This window comes from Salmo salar, chromosome 10, assembly GCF_965601325.2.
Source record: "Salmo salar chromosome 10, fSalSal1, whole genome shotgun sequence".
NCBI classification, from domain to species: domain Eukaryota; kingdom Metazoa; phylum Chordata; class Actinopteri; order Salmoniformes; family Salmonidae; genus Salmo; species Salmo salar.
Genome location: NC_138300.1, coordinates 53,295,001 through 53,315,327, shown reverse-complemented (window position 1 = coordinate 53,315,327; position 20,327 = coordinate 53,295,001). Strand labels below are relative to the sequence as shown.

The following is a 20,327-nucleotide window of genomic DNA, read 5'->3' as shown; positions in this document are numbered from 1 at the left end:
TAGGTGATGTGTGTGTGTCAGGTGATGTGTGTGTGTCAGGAGATGTGTGTGTCACAGGTGATGTGTGTGTGTCAGGAGATGTGTGTCAGGTGATGTGTGTGTGACAGGTGATGTGTTGTGTGACAGGTGATGTATGTGTGTCAGGTGATGTGTTGTGTGTCAGGTGATGTGTGTGGGTCAGGTGATGTGTGTGTGTGACAGGTGATGTGTGTGTGTGACAGGTGATGTGTGTGTGACAGGTGATGTGTGTGTGTCAGGTGATGTGTGTGTGACAGGTGATGTGTGTGTGACAGCTGATGTGTGTGTGACAGCTGATGTGTGTGTGACAGGTGATGTGTGTGTGACAGGTGATGTGTGTGTGACAGGTGATGTGTGTGTCACAGGTGATGTGTGTGTGTCAGGAGATGTGTGTCAGGTGATGTGTGTGTGACAGGTGATGTGTTGTGTGACAGGTGATGTATGTGTGTCAGGTGATGTGTTGTGTGTCAGGTGATGTGTGTGGGTCAGGTGATGTGTGTGTGACAGGTGATGTGTGTGTGTCAGGTGATGTGTGTGTGTCAGGTGATGTGTGTGTGTCAGGTGATGTATGTGTGTCAGGTGATGTGTTGTGTGTCAGGTGATGTGTGTGGGTCAGGTGATGTGTGTGTGACAGGTGATGTGTGTGTGACAGGTGATGTGTGTGTGACAGGTGATGTGTGTGTGTCAGGTGATGTGTGTGTGTCAGGTGATGTGTGTGTGTCAGGTGATGTGTGTGTGTCAGGTGATGTGTGTCAGGAGATGTGTGTGTGACAGGTGATGTGTGTTGTGTGACAGGTGATGTGTTTTGTGACAGGTGATGTGTTGTGTGACAGGTGATGTGTTGTGTGACAGGTGATGTGTGTGTCAGGTGATGTGTGTGTGTCAGGTGATGTGTGTGTGTCAGGTAATGTGTGTGTGACAGGTGATGTGTGTGTGTCAGGAGATGTGTGTGTGTCAGGAGATGTGTGTGTGACAGGTGATGTGTGTGTGTGACAGGTGATGTGTTGTGTGTCAGGTGATGTGTTGTGTGTCAGGTGATGTGTTGTGTGTCAGGTGATGTGTTGTGTGTCAGGTGATGTGTGTGTGTCAGGTGATGTGTGTGTGTCAGGTGATGTGTTGTGTGTCAGGTGATGTGTTGTGTGTCAGGTGATGTGTGTGTGTCAGGTGATGTGTGTGTGACAGGTGATGTGTGTGTGACAGGTGATGTGTGTGTGTCAGGAGATGTGTGTCAGGTGATGTGTTGTGTGACAGGTGATGTGTGTGTGTCAGGTGATGTGTGTGTGACAGGTGATGTGTGTGTGTCAGGAGATGTGTGTGTGTGACAGGTGATGTGTGTGTGTCAGGAGATGTGTGTCAGGTGATGTGTGTGTGACAGGTGATGTGTTGTGTGTCAGGTGATGTGTGTGTGTGACAGGTGATGTGTGTGTGTCAGGAGATGTGTGTCAGGTAATGTGTGTGTGACAGGTGATGTGTGTCAGGTGATGTGTTGTGTGTGACAGGTGATGTGTTGTGTGTGACAGGTGATGTGTGTGTGTCAGGTGATGTGTGTGTGTCAGGTGATGTGTGTGTGTCAGGTGATGTGTGTGTGTCAGGAGATGTGTGTGTGTCAGGAGATGTGTGTCAGGTGATGTGTGTGTGTCAGGAGATGTGTGTGTGTGTCAGGTGATGTGTGTGTGTCAGGTGATGTGTGTGTGTCAGGTGATGTGTGTGTGTCAGGTGATGTGTGTGTGTCAGGTGATGTGTGTGTGTCAGGTGATGTGTGTGTGTCAGGTGATGTGTGTGTGTCAGGAGATGTGTGTGTGACAGGTGATGTGTGTGTGACAGGTGATGTGTGTGTGACAGGTGATGTGTGTGTGTCAGGAGATGTGTGTGTGTCAGGAGATGTGTGTGTGACAGGTGATGTGTGTGTGTGACAGGTGATGTGTTGTGTGTCAGGTGATGTGTTGTGTGTCAGGTGATGTGTGTGTGTCAGGTGATGTGTGTGTGTCAGGTGATGTGTTGTGTGTCAGGTGATGTGTGTGTGTCAGGTGATGTGTGTGTGACAGGTGATGTGTGTGTGACAGGTGATGTGTGTGTGTCAGGAGATGTGTGTCAGGTGATGTGTTGTGTGACAGGTGATGTGTGTGTGTCAGGTGATGTGTGTGTGACAGGTGATGTGTGTGTGACAGGTGATGTGTGTGTGTGACAGGTTATGTGTGTGTGTCAGGAGATGTGTGTCAGGTAATGTGTGTGTGACAGGTGATGTGTGTCAGGTGATGTGTGTGTGACAGGTGATGTGTGTGTGTCAGGAGATGTGTGTCAGGTGATGTGTTGTGTGTGACAGGTGATGTGTGTGTGTCAGGTGATGTGTGTGTGTCAGGTGATGTGTGTGTGTCAGGTGATGTGTGTGTGTTAGGAGATGTGTGTGTGTCAGGAGATGTGTGTCAGGTGATGTGTGCGTGTCAGGAGATGTGTGTGTGTCAGGTGATGTGTGTCAGGAGATGCGTGTCAGGAGATGTGTGTGTATCAGGTGATGTGTGTGTGTCAGGTGATGTGTGTGTGTCAGGTGATGTGTTGTGTGACAGGTGATGTGTTGTGTGACAGGTGATGTGTTGTGTGACAGGTGATGTGTGTGTGACAGGTGATGTGTGTGTGTCAGGTGATGTGTGTGTGTCAGGTGATGTGTGTGTGTCAGGTGATGTGTGTGTGTCAGGTGATGTGTGTTGTGTGACAGGTGATGTGATGTGTGTGTGTCAGGTGATGTGTGTGTGACAGGTGATGTGTGTGTGTCAGGTGATGTGTGTGTGACAGGAGATGTGTGTGTGACAGGAGATGTGTGTGTGACAGGTGATGTGTGTGTGACAGGTGATGTGTGTGTGACAGGTGATGAGTGTGTGTCAGGAGATGTGTGTGTGTCAGGAGATGTGTGTGTGTCAGGTGATGTGTGTGTGACAGGTGATGTGTGTGTGACAGGTGATGTGTGTGTGTCAGGAGATGTGTGTGTGACAGGTGATGTGTGTGTGTTAGGTGATGTGTGTGTGTCAGGTGATGTGTGTGTGTCAGGAGATGTGTGTGTCACAGGTGATGTGTGTGTGTCAGGAGATGTGTGTCAGGTGATGTGTGTGTGACAGGTGATGTGTTGTGTGACAGGTGATGTATGTGTGTCAGGTGATGTGTGTGTGTCAGGTGATGTGTGTGTGTCAGGTGATGTGTGTGTGTCAGGTGATGTGTGTGTGTTAGGAGATGTGTGTGTGCAGGAGTGTGTGTCAGGTGATGTGTGCGTGTCAGGAGATGTGTCTGTGACAGGTGATGTGTGTGTGTCAGGTGATGTGTGTGTGTCAGGTGATGTGTGTGTGACAGGTGATGTGTGTGTGACAGGTGATGTGTGTGTGTCAGGAGATGTGTGTCAGGTGATGTGTTGTGTGACAGGTGATGTGTGTGTGTCAGGTGATGTGTGTGTGACAGGTGATGTGTGTGTGTCAGGAGATGTGTGTGTGTGACAGGTGATGTGTGTGTGTCAGGAGATGTGTGTCAGGTGATGTGTGTGTGACAGGTGATGTGTTGTGTGTCAGGTGATGTGTGTGTGTGACAGGTGATGTGTGTGTGTCAGGAGATGTGTGTCAGGTAATGTGTGTGTGACAGGTGATGTGTGTCAGGTGATGTGTTGTGTGTGACAGGTGATGTGTTGTGTGTGACAGGTGATGTGTGTGTGCCAGGTGATGTGTGTGTGTCAGGTGATGTGTGTGTGTCAGGTGATGTGTGTGTGTCAGGAGATGTGTGTGTGTCAGGAGATGTGTGTCAGGTGATGTGTGTGTGTCAGGAGATGTGTGTGTGTGTCAGGTGATGTGTGTGTGTCAGGTGATGTGTGTGTGTCAGGTGATGTGTGTGTGTCAGGTGATGTGTGTGTGTCAGGTGATGTGTGTGTGTCAGGTGATGTGTGTGTGTCAGGTGATGTGTGTGTGTGACAGGTGATGTGTGTGTGACAGGTGATGTGTGTGTGACAGGTGATGTGTGTGTGTCAGGAGATGTGTGTGTGTCAGGAGATGTGTGTGTGACAGGTGATGTGTGTGTGTGACAGGTGATGTGTTGTGTGTCAGGTGATGTGTGTGTGTCAGGTGATGTGTGTGTGTCAGGTGATGTGTGTGTGTCAGGTGATGTGTGTGTGTCAGGTGATGTGTGTGTGACAGGTGATGTGTGTGTGACAGGTGATGTGTGTGTGTCAGGAGATGTGTGTGTGTCAGGTGATGTGTTGTGTGACAGGTGATGTGTGTGTGTCAGGTGATGTGTGTGTGACAGATGATGTGTGTGTGACAGATGATGTGTGTGTGACAGGTGATGTGTGTGTGTGACAGGTTATGTGTGTGTGTCAGGAGATGTGTGTCAGGTAATGTGTGTGTGACAGGTGATGTGTGTCAGGTGATGTGTGTGTGACAGGTGATGTGTGTGTGTCAGGAGATGTGTGTCAGGTGATGTGTTGTGTGTGACAGGTGATGTGTGTGTGTCAGGTGATGTGTGTGTGTCAGGTGATGTGTGTGTGTCAGGTGATGTGTGTGTGTTAGGAGATGTGTGTGTGTCAGGAGATGTGTGTCAGGTGATGTGTGCGTGTCAGGAGATGTGTGTGTGTCAGGTGATGTGTGTCAGGAGATGCGTGTCAGGAGATGTGTGTGTATCAGGTGATGTGTGTGTGTCAGGTGATGTGTGTGTGTCAGGTGATGTGTTGTGTGACAGGTGATGTGTTGTGTGACAGGTGATGTGTTGTGTGACAGGTGATGTGTGTGTGACAGGTGATGTGTGTGTGTCAGGTGATGTGTGTGTGTCAGGTGATGTGTGTGTGTCAGGTGATGTGTGTGTGTCAGGTGATGTGTGTTGTGTGACAGGTGATGTGATGTGTGTGTGTCAGGTGATGTGTGTGTGACAGGTGATGTGTGTGTGTCAGGTGATGTGTGTGTGACAGGAGATGTGTGTGTGACAGGAGATGTGTGTGTGACAGGTGATGTGTGTGTGACAGGTGATGTGTGTGTGACAGGTGATGAGTGTGTGTCAGGAGATGTGTGTGTGTCAGGAGATGTGTGTGTGTCAGGTGATGTGTGTGTGACAGGTGATGTGTGTGTGACAGGTGATGTGTGTGTGTCAGGAGATGTGTGTGTGACAGGTGATGTGTGTGTGTTAGGTGATGTGTGTGTGTCAGGTGATGTGTGTGTGTCAGGAGATGTGTGTGTCACAGGTGATGTGTGTGTGTCAGGAGATGTGTGTCAGGTGATGTGTGTGTGACAGGTGATGTGTTGTGTGACAGGTGATGTATGTGTGTCAGGTGATGTGTGTGTGTCAGGTGATGTGTGTGTGTCAGGTGATGTGTGTGTGTCAGGTGATGTGTGTGTGTTAGGAGATGTGTGTGTGTCAGGAGATGTGTGTCAGGTGATGTGTGCGTGTCAGGAGATGTGTCTGTGACAGGTGATGTGTGTGTGTCAGGTGATGTGTGTCAGGAGATGCGTGTCAGGAGATGTGTGTGTGTCAGGTGATGTGTGTGTGTCAGGTGATGTGTTGTGTGACAGGTGATGTGTTGTGTGACAGGTGATGTGTGTGTGTCAGGTGATGTGTGTGTGTCAGGTGATGTGTTGTGTGACAGGTGATGTGTTGTGTACCAGGTGATGTGTGTGTGACAGGTGATGTGTGTGTGTCAGGTGATGTGTGTGTGTCAGGTGATGTGTGTGTGTCAGGTGATGTGTGTTGTGTGACAGGTGATTTGATGTCTGTGTGTCAGGTGATGTGTGTGTGACAGGTGATGTGTGTGTGTCAGGTGATGTGTGTGTGACAGGAGATGTGTGTGTGACAGGTGATGTGTTGTGTGACAGGTGATGTGTGTGTGTCAGGAGATGTGTGTGTGTCAGGTGATGTGTGTGTGACAGGTGATGTGTGTGTGACAGGTGATGTGTGTGTGTCAGGAGATGTGTGTGTGACAGGTGATGTGTGTGTGTTAGGTGATGTGTGTGTGTCAGGTGATGTGTGTGTGTCAGGAGATGTATGTGTGTCAGGTGATGTGTTGTGTGTCAGGTGATGTGTGTGGGTCAGGTGATGTGTGTGTGTGACAGGTGATGTGTGTGTGTGACAGGTGATGTGTGTGTGACAGGTGATGTGTGTGTGTCAGGTGATGTGTGTGTGACAGGTGATGTGTGTGTGACAGCTGATGTGTGTGTGACAGCTGATGTGTGTGTGACAGGTGATGTGTGTGTGACAGGTGATGTGTGTGTGACAGGTGATGTGTGTGTGACAGGTGATGTGTGTGTGTCAGGTGATGTGTGTCAGGTGATGTGTGTGTGACAGGTGATGTGTTGTGTGACAGGTGATGTATGTGTGTCAGGTGATGTGTGTGGGTCAGGTGATGTGTGTGTGACAGGTGATGTGTGTGTGTCAGGTGATGTGTGTGTGTCAGGTGATGTGTGTGTGACAGGTGATGTGTGTTGTGTGACAGGTGATGTGATGTGTGTGTGTCAGGTGATGTGTGTGTGACAGGTGATGTGTGTGTGTCAGGTGATGTGTGTGTGACAGGAGATGTGTGTGTGACAGGAGATGTGTGTGTGACAGGTGATGTGTGTGTGACAGGTGATGTGTGTGTGACAGGTGATGTGTGTGTGTCAGGAGATGTGTGTGTGTCAGGAGATGTGTGTGTGTCAGGTGATGTGTGTGTGACAGGTGATGTGTGTGTGACAGGTGATGTGTGTGTGTCAGGAGATGTGTGTGTGACAGGTGATGTGTGTGTGTTAGGTGATGTGTGTGTGTCAGGTGATGTGTGTGTGTCAGGAGATGTGTGTCAGGTGATGTGTGTGTGACAGGTGATGTGTGTCAGGTGATGTGTGTGTGACAGGTGATGTGTTGTGTGACAGGTGATGTATGTGTGTCAGGTGATGTGTGTGGGTCAGGTGATGTGTGTGTGACAGGTGATGTGTGTGTGACAGGTGATGTGTGTGTGTCAGGTGATGTGTGTGTGTCAGGTGATGTGTGTGTGTCAGGTGATGTGTGTTGTGTGACAGGTGATGTGATGTGTGTGTGTCAGGTGATGTGTGTGTGACAGGTGATGTGTGTGTGTCAGGTGATGTGTGTGTGACAGGAGATGTGTGTGTGACAGGAGATGTGTGTGTGACAGGTGATGTGTGTGTGACAGGTGATGTGTGTGTGACAGGTGATGTGTGTGTGTCAGGAGATGTGTGTGTGTCAGGAGATGTGTGTGTGTCAGGTGATGTGTGTGTGACAGGTGATGTGTGTGTGACAGGTGATGTGTGTGTGTCAGGAGATGTGTGTGTGACAGGTGATGTGTGTGTGTTAGGTGATGTGTGTGTGTCAGGTGATGTGTGTGTCACAGGTGATGTGTGTGTGTCAGGAGATGTGTGTCAGGTGATGTGTGTGTGACAGGTGATGTGTTGTGTGACAGGTGATGTATGTGTGTCAGGTGATGTGTTGTGTGTCAGGTGATGTGTGTGGGTCAGGTGATGTGTGTTTGACAGGTGATGTGTGTGTGTGACAGGTGATGTGTGTGTGACAGGTGATGTGTGTGTGTCAGGTGATGTGTGTGTGACAGGTGATGTGTGTGTGACAGCTGATGTGTGTGTGACAGGTGATGTGTGTGTGACAGGTGATGTGTGTGTCACAGGTGATGTGTGTGTGTCAGGAGATGTGTGTCAGGTGATGTGTGTGTGACAGGTGATGTGTTGTGTGACAGGTGATGTATGTGTGTCAGGTGATGTGTTGTGTGTCAGGTGATGTGTGTGGGTCAGGTGATGTGTGTGGGTCAGGTGATGTGTGTGTGTGACAGGTGATGTGTGTGTGTGACAGGTGATGTGTGTGTGACAGGTGATGTGTGTGTGTCAGGTGATGTGTGTGTGACAGGTGATGTGTGTGTGACAGCTGATGTGTGTGTGACAGCTGATGTGTGTGTGACAGGTGATGTGTGTGTGACAGGTGATGTGTGTGTGACAGGTGATGTGTGGTGTGGGACAGGTGATGTGTGTGTGTGACAGGTGATGTGTGTGTGTGACAGGTGATGTGTTGTGTTTCAGGTGATGTGTGTGTGTCAGGTGATGTGTGTGTGACAGGTGATGTGTGTGTGTCAGGAGATGTGTGACAGGTGATGTGTGTGTGTCAGGAGATGTGTGTGTGTCAGGTGATGTGTGTGTGTCAGGTGATGTGTGTGTGTCAGGTGATGTGTGTGTGTCAGGTGATGTGTGTGTGTCAGGTGATGTGTGTGTGACAGGTGATGTGTGTGTGACAGGTGATGTGTGTGTGACAGGTGATGTGTGTGTGTCAGGTGATGTGTGTGACAGGTGATGTGTTGTGTGACAGGTGATGTGTTGTGTGACAGGTGATGTGTGTGTGACAGGTGATGTGTGTATGTGTGTGTGACAGGTGATGTGTGTGTGACAGGTGATGCGTGACAGAGATGAGGATGTAAGCTGTGTCTTACCTTCCTGCTGTGTGACTGGCTCGTAGGACAGGACGTATTCCTCTTGGCCACCTGATTGGACGGACAGAACAGGCGACCATGTTTAGACGAACAGTATCGGTGCAGTGGTCACTGTGATTAGGGTTAGGAGCTAGACTAGCTGTCGGCATGCGATGAGTGTGTGTGTTTGTCTACCAGTATTTGCCTGTTGTCATCTATCAGATCAGTGTAGATTTAACAGCAGCAGATTTAATAGCAGCAGATTTAACAGCAGCAGATTTAACAGCTGTAGATTTAACAGCTGTAGATTTAACAGCAGCAGATTTAACAGCTGTAGATTTAACAGCTGTAGATTTAACAGCAGTAGATTTAACAGCTGTAGATTTAACAGCAGCAGATTTAACAGCTGTAGATTTAACAGCAGCAGATTTAACAGCAGCAGATTTAACAGCAGCAGATTTAACAGCTGTAGATTTAACAGCTGTAGATTTAACAGCAGCAGATTTAACAGCTGTAGATTTAACAGCTGTAGATTTAACAGCAGTAGATTTAACAGCTGTAGATTTAACAGCAGCAGATTTAACAGCTGTAGATTTAACAGCAGCAGATTTAACAGCTGTAGATTTAACAGCAGCAGATTTAACAGCAGCAGATTTAACAGCTGTAGATTTAACAGCTGTAGATTTAACAGCTGTAGATTTAACAGCAGTAGATTTAACAGCTGTAGATTTAACAGCAGTAGATTTAACAGCTGTAGATTTAACAGCAGCAGATTTAACAGCTGCAGATTTAACAGCTGTAGATTTAACAGCTGTAGATTTAACAGCAGCAGATTTAACAGCTGTAGATTTAACAGCTGTAGATTTAACAGCAGTAGATTTAACAGCTGTAGATTTAACAGCAGCAGATTTAACAGCTGTAGATTTAACAGCAGCAGATTTAACAGCAGCAGATTTAACAGCAGCAGATTTAACAGCTGTAGATTTAACAGCTGTAGATTTAACAGCAGCAGATTTAACAGCAGCAGATTTAACAGCTGTAGATTTAACAGCTGTAGATTTAACAGCAGCAGATTTAACAGCAGCAGATTTAACAGCTGTAGATTTAACAGCTGTAGATTTAACAGCAGTAGATTTAACAGCTGTAGATTTAACAGCAGCAGATTTAACAGCTGTAGATTTAACAGCAGCAGATTTAACAGCTGTAGATTTAACAGCAGCAGATTTAACAGCAGCAGATTTAACAGCTGTAGATTTAACAGCTGTAGATTTAACAGCTGTAGATTTAACAGCAGTAGATTTAACAGCTGCAGATTTAACAGCTGCAGATTTAACAGCTGCAGATTTAACAGCTGCAGATTTAACAGCTGCAGATTTAACAGCAGCAGATTTAACAGCAGCAGATTTAACAGCAGTAGATTTAACAGCAGCAGATTTAACAGCAGCAGATTTAACAGCTGTAGATTTAACAGCTGCAGATTTAACAGCAGTAGATTTAACAGCTGTAGATTTAACAGCTGTAGATTTAACAGCAGCAGATTTAACAGCTGCAGATTTAACAGCAGTAGATTTAACAGCTGTAGATTTAACAGCTGTAGATTTAACAGCTGTAGATTTAACAGCTGTAGATTTAACAGCAGCAGATTTAACAGCTGCAGATTTAACAGCAGTAGATTTAACAGCAGCAGATTTAACAGCTGCAGATTTAACAGCAGTAGATTTAACAGCTGTAGATTTAACAGCAGCAGATTTAACAGCTGTAGATTTAACAGCTGTAGATTTAACAGCTGCAGATTTAACAGCTATAGATTTAACAGCTGTAGATTTAACAGCTGCAGATTTAACAGCAGCAGATTTAACAGCTGCAGATTTAACAGCAGTAGATTTAACAGCTGTAGATTTAACAGCTGTAGATTTAACAGCAGCAGATTTAACAGCTGCAGATTTAACAGCAGTAGATTTAACAGCTGTAGATTTAACAGCTGTAGATTTAACAGCTGTAGATTTAACAGCAGCAGATTTAACAGCAGCAGATTTAACAGCTGCAGATTTAACAGCAGTAGATTTAACAGCAGCAGATTTAACAGCTGCAGATTTAACAGCAGTAGATTTAACAGCTGTAGATTTAACAGCTGTAGATTTAACAGCTGCAGATTTAACAGCTGCAGATTTAACAGCTGTAGATTTAACAGCTGTAGATTTAACAGCTGTAGATTTAACAGCAGCAGATTTAACAGCAGTAGATTTAACAGCTGTAGATTTAACAGCTGCAGATTTAACAGCAGCAGATTTAACAGCTGCAGATTTAACAGCAGTAGATTTAACAGCTGTAGATTTAACAGCTGTAGATTTAACAGCAGCAGATTTAACAGCTGCAGATTTAACAGCAGTAGATTTAACAGCTGTAGATTTAACAGCTGTAGATTTAACAGCTGCAGATTTAACAGCTGTAGATTTAACAGCTGCAGATTTAACAGCAGCAGATTTAACAGCTGTAGATTTAACAGCAGTAGATTTAACAGCTGTAGATTTAACAGCTGCAGATTTAACAGCAGCAGATTTAACAGCTGTAGATTTAACAGCAGCAGATTTAACAGCTGTAGATTTAACAGCAGCAGATTTAACAGCTGTAGATTTAACAGCAGCAGATTTAACAGCTGTAGAGAGCAGAGCACACTATAGACTCTTTCTATGTTCTCTCACACAAACACACTGCTAAAGATCCACATCAGTTTCATATCAGTCCAGTAAACCTCCTAAAATGACTGCTATTTCAACATGCATCCATGAAGGAAGCAGCTTGGGGACTCTAATGTGTGACCCTCAGAATGCTGCTCAGACCAAACACACACAGTAGACAGAGCACCAGCAACATGACAACAGAGAAGCGGAAAAACAACTATTACAGAATAGAGCCAACGGTCGACAGAGGGAGAGAGGGATGGAGAGAGGGATGGAGAGAGGGATGGAGAGAGGGAAGGAGAGGGATGGAGAGAGGGAAGGAGAGGGATGGAGAGAGGGATGAGAGAGAGATGGAGAGAGAGATGGAGAGAGGGAAGGAGAGAGGGATGGAGAGAAGGATGGAGAGAGGGACGGAGAGAGGGATGGAGAGAGGGAAGGAGATAGGGAAGGAGAGAGGGAAGGAGATAGGGATGGAGAGAGGGAAGGAGAGAGGGAAGGAGAGAGGGATGGAGAGAGGGAAGGAGAGAGAGAAGGAGAGGCACACCAGGACTTACGGTAACTACTTTCACTATCACTGGCGTTAGAGGTAACATGCTCTGAAAGTATAACAAAGGGAATGTCAGCACCACAGAAACACATTTACAGATACACCCATCCCACCGATGACGTCTATGGAGGTAACTTAATACAAGGTGACAACATGAAGACACAGAGATACCCAGGAACACCAGGAGAGGGCAGTGCTAGGAACCGTAAGGAGGTGGGAACATTGTATTGTGCATTCTATAGTTAGGTTTTGTGAAGGGCAGTATTATGTGAAGGGCATTATGACGGTATATCTGGGAGACCTTCCCCTTGCATCCTTCCATTAGATCACGGTAGGTCCTATCACATCAAGGTAAATGACCATGTTAATGACCAATGTTAATGTGTGTTTTCATGCTTTTCTTTCCAACACGTTGACCCTGCGGCCATTTTGGATCAAGTCTCTCTTGTAAAATAGATTATATCTCACCTGAAAAAATAAAAGGTGAAGTAAAAATATGTTTTTATTTAAATGATGGTTGAAAAAGCACAACATCCAGGACTCCTGAAGGTTCTTAAGACAGCCAAGGGGTTGGAACAGAAATACATTCAACGGAAAAGGACCCCAACACCAAGGTGATTCTGACAGTGGTATGTTCCAGAGTCTCCTGGACTACACAGCAGACTTTCTAATATGTCTATTAAGTCCCCTAGATTATTCAAATGACTGTTTTCTCTACTGCAGTGATTCCCAATCAGGAGTACTAAGATCCCTGGGGGTACTTGGCCTATCCAAAGGGTGTAATAGGATCCCTGGGGGTACTTGGCCTATCCACAGGGTGTACTAGGACCCCTGGGGGTACTTGGCCTATCAACAGGGTGTATTAGGACCCCTGGGGGTACTTGGCCTATCCACAGGGTGTACTAGGATCCCTGGGGGTACTTGGCCTATCCACAGGGTGTATTAGGACCCCTGGGGGTACTTGGCCTATCCACAGGGAGTATTAGGACCCCTGGGGGCACTTGGCCTATCCACAGGGTGTATTAGTACCCCTGGGGGTACTTGGCCTATCCACAGGGTGTACTAGGATCCCTGGGGGTACTTGGCCTATCCACAGGGTGTACTAGGACCCCTGGGGGTACTTGGCCTATCCACAGGGTGTATTAGGACCCCTGGGGGTACTTGGCATATCAACAGGGTGTATCAGGACCCCTGGGGGTACTTGGCCTATCCACAGGGTGTATCAGGACCTCTGGGGGTACTTGGCCTATCCACAGGGTGTATCAGGACCCCTGGGGGTACTTGGCCTATCCACAGGGAGTATTAGGACCCCTGGGGGTACTTGGCCTATCCACAGGGTGTATTAGGACCCCTGGAGGTACTTGGCCTATCCACAGGGTGTATTAGGACCCCTGGGGGTACTTGGCCTATCCACAGGGTGTACTAGGACCCCTGGGGGTACGTGGCCTATCCACAGGGTGTACTAGGACCCCTGGGGGTACTTGGCATATCAACAGGGTGTACTAGGATCCCTGGGGGTACGTGGCCTATCCACAGGGTGTATTAGGACCCCTGGGGGTACTTGGCCTATCCACAGGGTGTATTATGACCCCTGGGGGTACTTGGCCTATCCACAGGGTGTATTAGGACCCCTGGGGGTACTTGGCATATCATCAGGGTGTATCAGGACCCCTGGGGGTACTTGGCCTATCCACAGGGTGTATCAGGACCTCTGGGGGTACTTGGCCTATCCACAGGGTGTATCAGGACCCCTGGGGGTACTTGGCCTATCCACAGGGAGTATTAGGACCCCTGGGGGTACTTGGCCTATCCACAGGGTGTATTAGGAGCCCTAGGGGTACTTGGCCTATCCACAGGGTGTATTAGGACCCCTGGGGGTACTTGGCCTATCCACAGGGAGTATTAGGACCCCTGGGGGTACTTGGCCTATCCACAGGGAGTATTAGGACCCTTGGGGTACTTGGCATATCAACAGGGTGTATTAGGACCCCTGGGGGTACTTGGCCTATCCACAGGGAGTATTAGGACACCTGGGGGTACTTGGCCTATCCACAGGGAGTATTAGGACCCTTGGGGTACTTGGCATATCCACAGGTTGTATTAGGACCCCTGGGGGTACGTGGCCTATCCACAGGGTGTACTAGGATCCCTGGGGGTACGTGGCCTATCCAAAGGGTGTATTAGGATCCCTGGGGGTACGTGGCCTATCCAAAGGGCGTATTAGGATCCCTGGGGGTACGTGGCCTATCCACAGGGTGTACTAGGATCCCTGGGGGTACGTGGCCTATCCACAGGGTGTACTAGGACCCCTGGGGGTACTTGGCCTATCCACAGGGAGTATTAGGACCCTTGGGGTACTTGGCCTATCCACAGGGTGTATTAGGACCCCTTGGGGTACTTGGTCTATCCACAGCGTGTATTAGGACCCCTGGGGGTACTTGGCCTATCCACAGGGAGTATTAGGACCCTTGGGGTACGTGGCCTATCCACAGCGTGTACTAGGACCCCTGGGGGTACTTGGCCTATATACAGGGAGTATTAGGACCCTTGGGGTACTTGGCCTATCCACAGGGAGTACATGAGGACTCATGAGATCATGTGTTTACTGGTAAAATGCACATGAAGGGGTACTTCAGGGTTACTCTGGGCAGAGCAACATTCAGTTGGTGGCACACTAACCCAAAAAGGTTGGGGACCACTGCTCTACTGTACGTTGAGAACCACCTGTTCTACTGTACGTTGAGAACCACCTGTTCTACTGTACGTTGAGAACCACCTGTTCTACTGTCCGTTGAGAACCACCTGTTCTACTGTCCGTTGAGAACCACCTGTTCTACTGTCCGTTGAGAACCACCGTTCTACTGTACGTTGAGAACCACCGTTCTACTGTACGTTGAGAACCACCTGTTCTACTGTACGTTGAGAACCACCTGTTCTACTGTACGTTGAGAACCACCTGTTCTACTGTACGTTGAGAACCACCTGTTCTACTGTACGTTGAGAACCACCTGTTCTTCTGTACGTTGAGAACCGCTGTTCTACTGTACGTTGAGAACCACCTGTTCTACTGTACGTTGAGAACCACTGTTCTACTGTACGTTGAGAACCACCTGTTCTACTGTACGTTGAGAACCACCTGTTCTACTGTACGTTGAGAACCACCTGTTCTACTGTACATTGAGAACATCTGTTCTACTGTCCGTTGAGAACCATCTGTTCTACTGTCCGTTGAGAACCATCTGTTCTACTGTCCGTTGAGAACCATCTGTTCTACTGTCCGTTGAGAACCATCTGTTCTACTGTCCGTTGAGAACCATCTGTTCTACTGTCCGTTGAGAACCATCTGTTCTACTGTCCGTTGAGAACCATCTGTTCTACTGTCCGTTGAGAACCATCTGTTCTACTGTATGTTGAGAACCACTGTTCTACTGTTTCTAAATTAGCCCATCTCCATCTTTGCTGGGTAAGGGGAAGTAAATAGCAATAGTGGTCCTACTCTCTAAGGAGGAGCCTGTAACCGTGGAAAAATCAGCCTGCATGATCTGCCGTACAATACCCACCAATGAATCACCAGTGATTAAGTGACATCACCACACTGCATGATTCAGTGTGCTGATGATATTAGTATTGTTGTGCTGTCTACCTAACGACCCTGATGTCCTGCTGTTTGAACACAGTGTACAGAGGCTGAAGGGAAGACTATCTGTTAGATATGAGTGTGTTGGGCTACGTAGTGCTATGTGGATGTGTTGGGCTACGTAGTGCTATGTGGATGTGTTGGCCTATGTTGTGCTATGTGGATGTGTTGGGCTACGTAGTGCTATGTGGATGTGTTGGCCTACGTAGTGCTATGTGGATGTGTTGGGCTACGTAGTGCTATGTGGATGTGTTGGGCTACGTAGTGCTATGTGGATGTGTTGGGCTACGTAGTGCTATGTGGATGTGTTGGGCTACGTAGTGCTATGTGGATGTGTTGGGCTACGTAGTGCTATGTGGATGTGTTGGGCTACGTAGTGCTATGTGGATGTGTTGGGCTACGTAGTGCTATGTGGATGTGTTGGGCTATGTAGTGCTATGTGGATGTGTTGGGCTATGTAGTGCTATGTGGATGTGTTGGGCTATGTAGTGCTATGTGGATGCAATGTGTTCAGAGGGGTACTGTTTGTGCTCTGAACAGAATAGAAGTACAAGCACACCGCTGTATATGTTAGTTATTAAACTAAGCCGACTGTCAAAGCGTTAGAAGCTGGATGTCTATGACAGGTGTTGATGACTGTGAAAGTCCTATTAAGGACTTGGATGACAATATTATATGACTGCGGGGCCTGGGATGAGCTGTAGATGGTTGGTTGTGTGACAGTGGAAAACCTTGTGTGACTTACTCAGTCCTTTGTCATCAGGGTCCTGTGAAGCAAAACAGGAGACACAACCACAAGAGAGACATTCATTACTGGAACATAACACGCTGTTCAACCATCAGACACAACGACCGCAGCGCTGCACTGAACCCAAATGGTCGAAACCAACCAACTGATAAATCAATGAGCAATGCTCAAAGCTACTGGAGCGGAGATGCAGGCCAAGTCCACAGAGGAGTCCTGAGGTAGAGCTATGGTTTAGAGAGGTGGTTGAGCTAAGTATGGTTACAACTTGGGGCCCGGAGTCTTTCCTGGTGGTCATGGCCCTAGTTATTAAAGGCCAATGCTCTACCTTGGTACTAGGGTTAGCTGCTGCAGGGCTAGTTGTTGTGTCTGGCAGTTCCTGTACGGTTCCTGTACAGTTCCTGTGCGTGAGGCTGCCCTGACCTACTGTTCTAGTGACCGTCCGTCTCCATAACGCTTTACTTACGGTCAACATCGCTCGTTTCCTGCTCGCTGTGCTCCTTGCTCTTGTTGTAGAAAGGGAACTTTCGTGAAAATAGGTTCTTTTTACGCTTGTCATTGAATGACTGCTGGGGAAGAGAGTGAGGGAGGGATGGAGGGATGGCGGGTGGAACGGGGTAAAACAAGAAAGGGAAGGATGGAGGAAGGTGTCTAGTATTGGTGTAAACAAAACAAATCCAGGACAGTTACCCACAACCCTCTGAGCTGGACTTGGCAGACATCTTAGTTTAAGTGCACACAACTGACAATCTGTTACCATGAAGCAGGAAGTAATTCTGACCTTTGCGTCCAGATCACTTTGACTTTAGAGTCAATTTAACTCTATAGCTTCAGATTAGGGTAACTTATGAATTATGATCTGGATGAATTGAACGACAACAGAATAAGTATTTTAGACCGCGATGGCTACCGAGTCAGCTCAGTAAATGAAAAGAAATTATCAGACATCTGACCAAATAAATTACAAATTAATAAAAAGACATCCCATAGCCATACTGAATAAAAGCAGGGAGAAGGATGAAAAGACACCCCATAGCCATACTGAATTAAAACAGGGAGAAGGATGAAAAGACACCCCATAGCCATACTGAATTAAAACAGGGAGAAGGATGAAAAGACACCCCATAGCCATACTGAATTAAAACAGGGAGAAGGATTGGAGTGAGAAAGGTTCAAAGTCTTCAACACTAGCCCAATACTCTGTCTAAGCATGCAAAGGAAAGAAGGAAGCTTCACACTCTTTGCATAAAGGAAGGAAGGAAGCATCATGCCATTTGTATAAAGGAAGGAAGGAAGCTTCACACTCTTTGTATAAAGGAAGGAAGGAAGCTTCACACTCTTTGTATAAAGGAAGGAAGGAAGCATCACACTTTGTATAAAGGAAGGAAGCAAGCATCACACTTTGTATAAAGGAAGGAAGCAAGCATCACACTTTGTATAAAGGAAGGAAGCAAGCATCACACTTTGTATAAAGGAAGGAAGCAAGCATCACACTTTGTATAAAGGAAGGAAGGAAGCATCACACTTTGTATAAAGGAAGGAAGCAAGCATCACACTTTGTATAAAGGAAGGAAGCGTCACGCTCATTGCATAAAGGAAGGAAGGAAGCGTCACGCTCTTTGTATAAAGGAAAGAAGGAAGCGTCACGCTCCTTGTATAAAGGAAGGAAGGAAGTATCACGCTCCTTGTATATAAAGGAATGAAGTATCACGCTCCTTGTGTATAAAGGAAGGAAGCATCACGCTCCTTGTATATAAAGGAAGGAAGTATCACGCTCCTTGTATATAAAGGAAGGAAGAATCACGCTCCTTGTATATAAAGGAAGGAAGTATCACGCTCCTTGTATATAAAGGAAGGAAGAATCACGCTCCTTGTATATAAAGGAAGGAAGTATCACGCTCCTTGTATATAAAGGAAGGAAGAATCACGCTCCTTGTATATAAAGGAAGGAAGTATCACGCTCCTTGTATATAAAGGAAGGAAGTATCACGCTCCTTGTATATAAAGGAAGGAAGTATCACGCTCCTTGTATATAAAGGAAGGAAGTATCACGCTCCTTGTATATAAAGGAAGGAAGTATCACGCTCCTTGTATATAAAGGAAGGAAGTATCACGCTCCTTCTATAAAGGAAGGAAGTATCACGCTCCTTGTATATAAAGGAAGGAAGTATCACGCTCCTTGTATATAAAGGAAGGAAGTATCACGCTCCTTGTATATAAAGGAAGGAAGTATCACGCTCCTTGTATATAAAGGAAGGAAGTATCACGCTCCTTGTATATAAAGGAAGGAAGTATCACGCTCCTTGTATATAAAGGAAGGAAGTATCACGCTCCTTGTATATAAAGGAAGGAAGTATCACGCTCCTTGTATATAAAGGAAGGAAGTATCACCCTCCTTCTATAAAGGAAGGAAGTATCACGCTCCTTCTATAAAGGAAGGAAGTATCACGCTCCTTCTATAAAGGAAGGAAGTATCACGCTCCTTCTATAAAGGAAGGAAGTATCACGCTCCTTCTATAAAGGAAGGAAGTATCACGCTCCTTCTATAAAGGAAGGAAGTATCACGCTCCTTCTATAAAGGAAGGAAGTATCACGCTCCTTCTATAAAGGAAGGAAGTATCACACTCCTTGTATCAAGCCTTTTTAGACATTCATTTATAAAAACAAGATCCCTTCCTACATCACCATAACGGATAAATTGCTTCAGCTAGATTTAAGAAACTGATCAACACACAAAAAAGCAAGGAGAAAAAATATGAGGAAGGTGAGGTTGGATTGTATGCATGGAAAGTAGAAAGGAGAGAGGTGGTTGGTGAGTGTAGGTAGTGGAAGCAGTTTGACATCAATGGCAAGCGTATATCAGGCCTCTGCACTATACAGGCCATGCATTTGTCTGGGTGCCATGTTACAACACAAGGATGCCTTCCATATACACATTCTATCTATACAGGTCTGTGCAGATTCATCAGGGAATCTCAAGAGTAAGAGACCTAATCTAGGATCAGCTTCCCCCCTGTCCATATACTCTTATTTAATCCAAAACAGATCCTAGATCAGCCCTCCTCAGAGATCCCAGGAACCACATCAACACGATATAACAATCTAATGATCTCCCTTATTCATAAAGAGTCTCAGAATAGGAGTGCTGATTTAGGATCAGTTTTGCCTTTTAGATCAGGATTATTAAGAGGTGAAATCTGATCCTCGATCAGAAGTCCTTCTCTGAGACGCACTGTGAATACGGCCACTGATCAGATCTGTATAGAATCTGTGCGTGTGGATGAAACGCACCAGTGTGTCAATGCAGCACACTTCTCCTCTGAGAGACTCAGGTGGGGAAATATTTTAGCTGAATAACAAGAGTGTTTTCTCTCGCCGGGAGATCTGGACATGCTGTTAACTATACAGCCTCTCACACACAGACCACCTCAGACAGCCAGAGATTAGTACATTAAACAGTAATTAGTACATTAAACAGTAATTAGTACATTAAACAGTAATGGTACGTTCATTTTGGTCATGTGAAAAAAACAGCTTCACAATATAATTATGGATGGAATGACAACTTGAAATCTGTGTGGATCTAAAATATTATAAACAGCAAAAATATTGTATCTATATAAAATAAAATAATATGTCAGTGTAGTGTAATGAAAAGTAGCATGTTCAGTTTTAAAAAGGTTGTGTTCTTTCTGATGAACCGTGACTAGACTCTCTGGTTTCTGTGTAAACTTTAAAATCAGCCCTAAGTGTGGAAGGAGTGGAGGTGCAATCTAAGTCCTTTGTTCCCAACCAGGAGAATTAGGACCCCTCGGGGGTACTTGGCCTATCCACATGAGGTACTTGATAAGACTCATGAGATCATGTGTTTACTGGTAAAATGCACATGAAGGGGTACTTCAGGGTTACTCTGGGCAGAGCAACATTCAGTTGGTGGCACACTAACCCAAAAAGGTTGGGGACCACTGCTGTAAGTCATTAGTAAAACTGCTCTGAACCAGTCATACTGATGACGTGAGACGATTGTCAACACATGGTATAATATTAGATCATGGGATAACGTTTGTAATGATGTGTGATTTAGTTTTACTGAATTATTTATGGATTTCACAAAGCTTAAAACTACAACTATCTTGAAGAATATCTTATTGTAAGCAATATTTCCATAATAGTATTGATACTGTAACAGAGATTCTCTACCGGTCACCTAACAGAGATCCTCTACCGGTCACCTGACAGAGATCCTCTACCGGTCACCTAACAGAGATCCTCTACAGGTCACCTAA

The 20,327-nt window shown here is 46.2% G+C and overlaps 1 protein-coding gene across 14 annotated transcripts in view; it reads right to left on the bottom strand.

The window, feature by feature from the left end:
* dlg1a (discs large MAGUK scaffold protein 1a) overlaps positions 1 to 20,327 on the bottom strand; it is a 380,448-nt gene that overhangs the window by 32,472 nt on the left and 327,649 nt on the right. For 7 of the 14 annotated variants that reach the window (XM_045687910.2, XM_045687907.2, XM_045687909.2 and 4 more), the window contains 3 exons: positions 16,508 to 16,610; positions 11,667 to 11,708; positions 8,453 to 8,503 (listed from right to left, as the gene is read on the bottom strand). In XM_045687910.2, coding sequence (XP_045543866.1) covers positions 8,453 to 8,503; positions 11,667 to 11,708; positions 16,508 to 16,610 — 196 coding nt within the window. Of the gene's footprint in view, positions 1 to 8,452; positions 8,504 to 11,666; positions 11,709 to 16,041; positions 16,064 to 16,507; positions 16,611 to 20,327 lie in introns of all 14 variants that reach the window. The other 7 variants (XM_082957073.1, XM_045687911.2, XM_082957074.1 and 4 more) reach the window with 3 other exon arrangements.